Source organism: Oncorhynchus mykiss, chromosome 17, assembly GCF_057628025.1.
Source record: "Oncorhynchus mykiss isolate SJ-2025 chromosome 17, ASM5762802v1, whole genome shotgun sequence".
Lineage (NCBI taxonomy): Eukaryota > Metazoa > Chordata > Actinopteri > Salmoniformes > Salmonidae > Oncorhynchus > Oncorhynchus mykiss.
The window spans coordinates 197,593-207,500 of NC_143038.1; the positions used below are offsets into that span (position 1 = coordinate 197,593).

General features: G+C 47.1%; 1 protein-coding gene across 1 annotated transcript in view; it reads right to left on the minus strand.

Annotated features, from left to right (window-relative positions):
- The window catches only part of LOC118940348 (voltage-dependent P/Q-type calcium channel subunit alpha-1A-like), a gene marked incomplete at its 3' end in the record, with an annotated part of 236,254 nt that overhangs the window by 195,696 nt on the left and 30,650 nt on the right, over nt 1–9,908 (minus strand). Inside the window, 1 exon segment of the mRNA XM_090204325.1 lies at nt 7,556–7,963. Within this exon segment, the coding sequence (XP_090060451.1) occupies nt 7,556–7,959 (404 nt within the window).

Here is a 9,908-nt window from a genome sequence, read left to right on the forward strand (position 1 = left end):
CTGGTTCGGCTGTTGATCCAAAATGGTTTGTTATGGTATGTTTAATTATAACTGATGTGCAGGTGAGGACCATCACAGATCCGAATGCAACTGCTGCAGTAGAGAAAGCGAGAGAACCCTGACATAACACTGGCTGAGTAACTACTGCAGTGTTGGGTCGTGACTCGTGTTCATTAGGACACGTTTTAAAAAGTTTTGCAACGGAAAAAGACAGTATTTCTTATCGGATAAGTCCAGGTAATCACTCCCTGTTTCTGTTTTCTTTCCGTTCGGTGCTGATTGAACACGACCCAATGTTTAATTAAATAGAGCACCTTATACCAGTACAGAGCTTTCAGTCAAGCAGTGTAGTCCACTCAGAATCCATTAGTGTCCCACTGTCAATGTCCAGGCAGTCAGACATTAAAATCGGTTCTGCTTTTCAGCCAAAATGACATCTCTCCAGACACCCATGAAAGAAACGTATATACGACCCATGCAAAACTGCATCTTGAGAAAACATTTCATCAGGGAACATCAGTCACTAACTGCCATCACTTGATCACCTTGATTGAATGAACCACTCAATATCCATTAGTGTCCCGCTCTTCCAAACACTGACATGTTTCAGACTCCACCAACCAGGGTGAAGCACACCGCTCAGTGTCTATTTCCCCTGTGAAATCCCAATGTTTAGGTGAGCACCCTGAAGACTATGAAACTGGCTCTAGTGTAGTGTTTTTGGATCCAAAATGTCCACCGTTCCATGTGTCCTCCCAGGAGCGATGTGGCTCAGTGCAGAGCCCAGGGGACTGTGCAGTCGCTGGAGTGAATAAGCCACCCCAGTGACCCACAGTAGCAGCTGGAGCCTAACAACACACCAACCTGGCCAATGGACACACTCAGAGACAGACAGACAGAGAGAGCGAGAGAAGAGTAGAGGAAGAGGAGAACAAGGGAGGAGAGCGAGAGAGAGGTGAATGAGTACACACACAGAGAGAGAGAGAGAGAGAGAGAGAGAGAGACAGAACAGAGGGGGAGAGAGATAGGAAGAGAGAGAGAACAGGGGGATAGAGAGATGGGAAGAGAGAGACAGAACAGAGGGAGAGAGAGAGATGGGAAGAGACAGAGAACAGAGGGGGAGAGAGAGATAGGAAGAGAGAGACAGAACAGACGGGGAGAGGGAGAGAGAGAGAGATAGGAAGAGAGAGACAGAACAGAGGGGGAGAGGGAGAGAGAGAGATAGGAAGAGAGAGACAGAACAGAGGGGGAGAGGGAGAGAGATAGGAAGAGAGAGACAGAACAGAGGGGGAGAGGGAGAGAGATAGGAAGAGAGAGACAGAACAGAGGGGGAGCGGGAGAGAGAGAGAGATGGGAAGAGAGAGAGAACAGAGGGGGGAGAGAGAGAGAGATGGGAAGAGAGAGACAGAACAGAGGGGGAGAGGGAGAGAGAGAGAGATAGGAAGAGAGAGACAGAACAGAGGGGGAGAGGGAGAGAGAGAGATAGGAAGAGACAGACAGAACAGAGGGGGAGAGGGAGAGAGAGAGAGATAGGAAGAGAGAGACAGAACAGAGGGGGAGAGGGAGAGAGAGAGAGATAGGAAGAGAGAGACAGAACAGAGGGGGAGCGGGAGAGAGAGAGAGATGGGAAGAGAGAGAGAACAGAGGGGGGAGAGAGAGAGAGATGGGAAGAGAGAGAGACAGAGAACAGAGGGGGAGAGAGATGAAGAAGAGCAGTAGAAGAGGGGGAGAGAGATGAAGAAGAGGGGCAGTAGAAGAGGGGGAGAGAGATGAAGAAGAGGAGCAGTAGAAGAGGCTGAGGGCTCAGATGGGTCCAATAAGTACAACATTGATAGCTAAAAGAGAAAAGGTACAAACTGAGCTTGTCCCAGTAGGTAACAATGATCATTCATGTGTTCTGCTGGAAGAACTTTGATCCCATTTGGCCATATTTGTTAGTGAGAGAGAGGCGGAGGGAGAGAGGAGAGGAATAGAGACCGACAGATGAGGGGGGAGAGAGAGAGAGATGGGTGGATGACTGAGTCAGTGAGATCAATCAGTGAGAGAATAAATTCAGAGAGAGAGAGATATGAGAGATATGAAAAAGGGGGAGGAGGAGACCAGGGATGGGGAACAGATGCAGTTGGGTCAGAAAGGGACAACCTGAGCTGGCTTATCCCTGTAGGGAGGATGATTCATACACACACACAGGGCCGGACACACTCACATCGTTTGAAGTCGTTAGATCTCATTTAGCCATAATGGACTGTGAGAGAATGAGACAGACAGACTGACAGACAGACAGACAGTGAGTCAGTGAGTGAGAGAACAAATTCAGCGTGGATGCAGGAGAGAGAGAGAGAGAGGCAGAGGGAGACAGAGAGAGCAAAAGCAAGAGCAAGAGCGAGAGAGAGAGAGAGAGAGAGAGAGGGCCTGAGCAGGGCATCTTCCTCTCTCTCTACCTGTCAAAACTAATACCTCTCATAAAGGCAACAGAGCTGTATATGTCAGGCCCAGTGTATGTGTGTGTGTGTGTGTGTGTGTGTGTGTGTGTGTGTGTGTGTGTGTGTGTGTGTGTGTGTGTGTGTGTGTGTGTGTGTGTGTGTGTGTGTCAGGCCCAGGGCCCCAGACTGGTAAATGGGTCAGGGTCCTCCTGTGCTGCCTGTCTATCTGTCTGTCTGTTTGTCAAAACAACACTATAAATCCACCCCTAAGGCCCCTAATAGCTAGCAGCTAGTGACTGACTGTCCAGGGTCTGGTTGTCCTCGTGGACTAGACAGCAGCACACAGATGAGAGAGCAGAATCATTGATTCTAGAGTTACAACTCATTGTTGAGAGAGAACATAGAGGCAGTGTTCCACAGTTCTTCTACCTGTACACTGGGTCTGCGCCGGTGTACGCTACAGTAGTACACCTACCTACTGACGGCCTGGGTCAGGGTGGTGATGATGATGAACTAGACAGCAGCATAGTACAGACGGTTACAACTCAGACTCAAGGGCATTGTGTGAGTCCCAAATGGCTCCCTATTCCCTATATAGTGCACTTCTTTTGCCCAGAGCCGCAAGGCTACAGTAGAGCAAATGACTGAGTGGCAGACTGGTCTGATGGACTAGACAGCAGCACAGTACATCAGTCAGCTATTGTACAGTTGGAAGTGTCTGGCTCAGGGGCATTGTTTAGGGAAAACATGGAAGCACTATTCCACAGTTCTAACATCATCTCTGTATTGTGGCAGGCAGCGAGGTGTGATGAGGTGCTAATGTACTTGGGTAAGGGGAGGAACAGCCATGCGTGAGGTAGCTCATATTTAGACATGAGGACCATGGGGTTATTAGGGGTCTGGCTGCACTTGTATATCAGCTACTGACGTACAGACAGACGGATAGACTGACTGACTGACTTTTTGGGATGACTGTGACAGGTTGGGATGACTGTGACTGGTTGGGATGACTGACTGACTGGTTGGGATGACTGACTGGTTGGGATGACTGGTTGGGATGACTGAGTGACTGACTGACTGGTTGGGATGACTGACTGACTGGTTGGGATGACTGACTGACTGGTTGGGATGACTGACTGACTGGTTGGGATGACTGGTTGGAACGACTAGCATCACTACTCTGGACAGTTCTGACTTAGAATATGTGGACAACTACAAATACCTAGGTGTCTGGCTCGACTGTAAACTCTCCTTCCAGACTCATATTAAGCATCTCCAATGCAAAATTAAATCTAGAATTGGCTTCCTATTTTACAACAAAGCCTCCTTCTCTCACGCTGCCAAACATACCCTCGTAAAACTGATCATCCTGCCGTTCCTCGACTTCGGCAATGTCATTTACAAAATAGCCTCCAACACCACTCAGCAAACTGGTTGCAGTCTATCACAGTGCCATCCGTTTTGTCACCAAAGCCCCATATACCACCCACCACTGCGACCTGTATGCTCTCGGCGGCTGGCCCTACCTAAATATTCGTTGCCAGACCCACTGGCTCCAGGTCATCTATAAGTCTTTGCTAGGTAAAGCACAACCTTATCTCAGCTCACTGGTCACCATAGCAACACCCACCCATAGCACACGCTCCAGCAGGTATATTTCACTGGTCATCCCCAAAGCCAACCAGTCAGTCCTTTGGCTGCCTTTCCTTCCAGTTCTCTGCTGCCAATGACCGATCGTTACAGCTGTACACAGCCCATCTGTAAACTGCCCATCCAACTACCTACCTCATCCCCATATTGTTTTATCAACTTTAGAAAATATATTTTGCGCACCAGTATTTCTACTTGCACATCATCATCATCATCTGCTATTTATCACTCCAGTGTTCATCTGCTAAACTGTAATTACTTCGCTACTATTGGCCTATTCATTGCCTTTCCTCCTCACGCTATTTGCACACACTGTATATAGACTTTTTCTATTGTGTTATTGACTGTAAGTTTGTTTATGTGTAACTCTGTGTTGTTGTTTTTGTCGCACTGCTTTGCTCTATCTTGGCCAGGTCGCAGTTGTAAATGAGAACTTGTTCTCAACTGACCTACCTGGTTAAATAAAAAAGAATAAATAAATAAAAAATGAGAAGAAATAGTACAATGTATCTCAGTGATGGTGTGTCTGCCTATTGTACTGATGATTATGTATAATGTATGATTCCAGAACACTTCTACCAGAACAGTCCATCCCTCTGCATCAATAACAGGAGGCTAAATGTGTCACTCGTTCCAACACTTCCACCCAAATGATACTCCCACTGCGTCTGGCATGGGGTACAGTCTACAGCCCTCAAATTTAAATATGGACCTGGAAGCCAGATCCACTGTTATTTTTTTTTCTCTTCTCCAACCAGGGACTGATTTAGACCTGGGACAACAGGTGTGTGCTATTAATGATCAGGTAGAAGAGAAAAGCAGCAGTAGTCTGGACCTCGTAGGGTCAGATCTGAAAAGCCCTGGTCTACAGTAGTCTGGACCTCGTAGGGTCAGATCTGAAAAGCCCTGGTCTACAGTAGTCTGGACCTCGTAGGGTCAGATCTGAAAAGCCCTGGTCTACAGTAGTCTGGACCTCGTTGGGTCAGATCTGAAAAGCCCTGGTCTACAGTAACCACCCCAGATCATTTTCTTTAATAACTAAACCAAGGAGCTAGTAGCTAGTCGTATCACTCAGACATGTAACTACTGTCAGAACAGAAATGACAAGATTCTGTTATAATGCTGTTATTGCATCAAATGGTTGTTTTATGCAACAGAATAAGGGGCTGTTAGAAGGCTCCTCTCTGTGTGTTCTACTGAGGATGAGCCTCTGGGAGATTTAGCATGTCTTTGGGTGATAAAACCTAAAGAGACCGCATTCCAGATCATGAGTTAATGTTTCTGTTCTATAAGGAAGAGATGACTCCAGGGCCAGACCCTGGTCTCTACACAATGACATACTGTCTGCTGTGAATTAGAAGCATCTTTCATGCTCATCTTTTTTTGTATTTATTTTTTTAGGGAGGATCAGCTTAATATTGCGGAAAGAATGTTGCTTCCAATGTAATTGTCTGCACCATTTCCAATCCCCCATATTTTTTTGGTAAATATATATATCCATACACACATGCATATTTATACACATATATACATACACATACCTATATAGACATACATACTTTTTAAAATAATATACCTTTATTATTATTCCCTGCAAACCCTTCCGCCGATCCCCCAATTGGAGTAAACTAATAAACACTTCTGCTTCCACCTTCAATCCATACATCTTATACACATTCTACAGACAGTCTACTTTACAATAGTTCTCTCTTGTTTGTTCTTAGTCCTTCCTCTATTTCTGATGTCCATCCAGTTTGATTTCTATTTGTAACTATGCTATTTCACAAAAGCTCCGAACCTATATACATTCTACAGATCCCTTATGCCCTACATTGTTTATCTTGTTATTAGTCCCACCGTTCAGCTCCACTCAACCCCTCCCATCTGTCTCTCAACATCATCCATTTCGGATTTCGGACTTGTCAAATATTTTTCAACTGTGCTGTGATGCTTCACAAAATAATTGAACCTTCCTATTCTCATAGCTTCTACAGATTGTAAATTTAAAATAAACATTCATACTAATCTTAACCTTGTGACCCATTCCATACATCTGTTGTTTGTCATGTAGGTTGAAAGGGGTGTATCTTAGCTATAACACACCTCTGTACTTTTGTCTCTGGGCAAATCATCTGATTGGTTGACCAGCCAGTATTATCGTAGAGCCCTCAATCCATTCACTTTATATATGTGTGTTGTTTGACCTGCTCCCTTATTAATAAGTGAATAAAGATTTAGTTTAAGTATAACTCTGACTTGTGTGATACGTTTGTCTCTCCTCATTTGGTAGTAATGAAATGAATCACCGCACTACACAAAACTCTCCACCAGGTCATTTAGTGATAATAGTGATAATAATTAGTGATAATAATGAATACTCAATCCCACTCCTAGCGTCAATAAATCCTTTACATAAAACACAACTTAAACTGGTGTCAGAAGTGAGATTTAGCTATAATCATTCTGACTCCAATTTAGGTCTACTTTGTGTGTTGTGTTCTCCAACATTTCTCATCAAGTAACACTCACTCCCTAGTCCCTACACTCAGTCAGTAACACTCCCTCCCTAGTCCCTACACTCAGTCAGTAACACTCCCTCCCTAGTCCCTACACTCAGTCAGTAACACTCCCTCCCTAGTCCCTACACTCAGTCAGTAACACTCCCTCCCTAGTCCCTACACTCAGTCAGTAACACTCCCTCCCTAGTCCCTACACTCAGTCAGTAACACTCCCTCCCTAGTCCCTACACTCAGTCAGTAACACTCCCTCCCTAGTCCCTACACTCAGTCAGTAACACTCCCTCCCTAGTCCCTACACTCAGTCAGTAACACTCACTCCCTAGTCCCTACACTCAGTCAGTAACACTCCCTCCCTAGTCCCTACACTCAGTCAGTAACACTCCCTCCCTAGTCCCTACACTCAGTCAGTAACACTCCCTCCCTAGTCCCCACACTCAGTCAGTAACACTCCCTACCTAGTCCCCACACTCAGTCAGTAACACTCACTCCCTAGTCCCTACACTCAGTCAGTAACACTCCCTCCCTAGTCCCTACACTCAGTCAGTAACACTCACTCCCTAGTCCCTACACTCAGTCAGTAACACTCCCTCCCTAGTCCCTACACTCAGTCAGTAACACTCCCTCCCTAGTCCCTACACTCAGTCAGTAACACTCCCTCCCTAGTCCCTACACTCAGTCAGTAACACTCCCTCCCTAGTCCCTACACTCAGTCAGTAACACTCCCTCCCTAGTCCCTACACTCAGTCAGTAACACTCCCTCCCTAGTCTCTACACTCAGTCAGTAACACTCCCTCCCTAGTCCCTACACTCAGTCAGTAACACTCCCTCCCTAGTCCCTACACTCAGTCAGTAATAATAATAATAATAATACTCACCCCCATCCCTTACATTAATACTTAGTAATACACAGTAATACTTAGCAATATGCAGTAATCCTCATTAATACTGAGTAATAATACTCACTCCCACTCCTTGCGTCTGGCCTGTGGCGTGCTCTGCAGCTTGTGTGACTGGTGAGCCTTAATCACATCCCTGTGATCCACCAGTCCCCCTCGCCGCCTCACAGGGGGCGCTAACGGGTCGCCATCTGCCGCCACCAGAGCCAGTGACCCCCCAGGACCCCTCCCCGCCTTGCCGCGCCCACTGAGAAACGGGGCATCCCGGCATTTGTCGACCCGCACGTCATAGACGGCGTGGTAGTAGGTGGGGTTGGCACAGACGCTGGACCCGCTGGTGGGCGGTGGGTGGCATCGGAGTGGGCGATGGTTTTGGGAGGTGGGTGGCATACCGTCAGCTGGCCACAAGGCCGGCGCTGGTACTCTTCTCTCCACGATGACGGAGCCATCTGCATACAGCGGGGACAGCATAGAGCTGTAGGGGGGAGAGGGGGAGGGGAAAAGAGGTGTAGGGGGAGAGGGGGAGGGGGGAGAGGGGGATGGGGAGAGAGGTGTAGGGGGAGAGGGGGAGGGGGAAAGATGTGTAGGGGGAGAGGGGGAGGGGGAGAGAGGTGTAGGGGGAGAGGTGTAGGGGGAGAGAGGTGTAGGGGGAGAGAGATGATGGGGGGAGAAAAGAGGTGTGAGGGAGAGGGGGAGGGGGAAAGAGGTGTAGGGGGAGAGGGGGAGGGGGAGAGAGGTGTAGGGGGAGAGAGATGATGGGGGAGAAAAGAGGTGTGGGGGAGAGGGGGGGAGAAAAGAGGTGTAGGGGGAGAGGGGGAGGGGAAAAGAGGTGTAGGGGGAGAGGGGGGGAGAAAAGAGGTGTGGTGGAGAGGGGGAGGGAAAAGAGGTGTAGGGGGAGAGGGGGAGGGGAAAAGAGGTGTAGGGGGAGAGAGGTGATGGGGGAGAAAAGAGGTGTAGGGGGAGAGATGATGGGGGAGAAAAGAGGTGTAGGGTGAGAGAGATGATGGGGAGAAAAGAGGTGTAGGGGGAGAGAGATGATGGGGGGAGAAAAGAGGTGTAGGGGGAGAGAGATGATGGGGAGAGAAAAGAGGGGGTTTTAAAAAAATAGGAGGTGCAGGGTGAGAGGGGGAGTAGAAGGACAGAGAATATATATTGGGTTAAGGGGAGAGGGAGGAAGAGGGAGAGAGGGGATAGAAAGGAGAAAGATATGAAGAGAGAGGGGATAGAAAGGAGAAAGATATGAAGAGAGAGGGGATAGAAAAGAGAAAGATATGAAGAGAGAGGGGATAGAAAGGAGAAAGATATGAAGAGAGAGGGGATAGAAAAGAGAAAGATATGGAGAGTGAGAGGGGGATAGAAAGGAGAAAGATATGAAGAGAGAGGGGATAGAAAGGAGACAGATATGAAGAGAGAGGGGATAGAAAGGAGAAAGATATGAAGAGAGAGGGGATAGAAAGGAGAAAGATATGAAGAGAGAGAGGATAGAAAAGAGAAAGATATGGAGAGTGAGAGGGGGATAGAAAGGAGAAAGATATGAAGAGAGAGTGGGATAGAAAGGAGAATGATATGAAGAGAGAGGGGATAGAAAGGAGAAAGATATGAAGAGAGAGGGGGATAGAAAGGAGAAAGATATGGAGAGTGAGAGGGGGATAGAAAGGAGAAAGATATGAAGAGAGAGGGGGATAGAAAAGAGAAAGATATGAAGAGAGAGTGGGATATAAAGGAGAAAGATATGAAGAGAGAGGGGATAGAAAGGAGAAAGATATGGAGAGTGAGAGGGGGATAGAAAGGAGAAAGATATGGAGAGTGAGAGGGGGATAGAAAGGAGAAAGATACGGAGAGTGAGAGGGGGATAGAAAGGAGAAAGATATGAAGAGAGAGGAGATAGAAAGGAGAAAGATATGGAGAGTGAGAGGGGGATAGAAAGGAGAAAGATATGAAGAGAGAGGAGATAGAAAGGAGAAAGATATGGAGAGTGAGAGGGGGATAGAAAGGAGAAGATATGGAGAGTGAGAGGGGGATAGAAAGGAGAATGATATGGAGAGATTTGAAAGGGTAGAGTAGAAGAACAAATATGGAGAGAGAGAGAGAGAGAGAGAGAGATAGAGACAGAGAGAGAGAGAGAGAGAGAGAGACAGAGGGGGGGAGAGAGACAGAGAGAGGGGGGAGAGAGAGAGGGGGGAGAGGAAAAGGGGGTTGATGAAGGGATGGAGGTATGGAGTCATAGAAGATTAATAGGGGTTCAAAGGAAAAGAAGGATGAAAAATGGGATGAAAAGGTAGAGGACAAACAACAATGGAATTAATGGAAGAGAGAGAAAGAGGGAGAGAGAAAAAACACTTAATTAAACCAGTACAGATTAGAACACAGCAACACAGCAGCAAGTAATTGAAATCAACACGGGTCGTATGTCTGTGTGT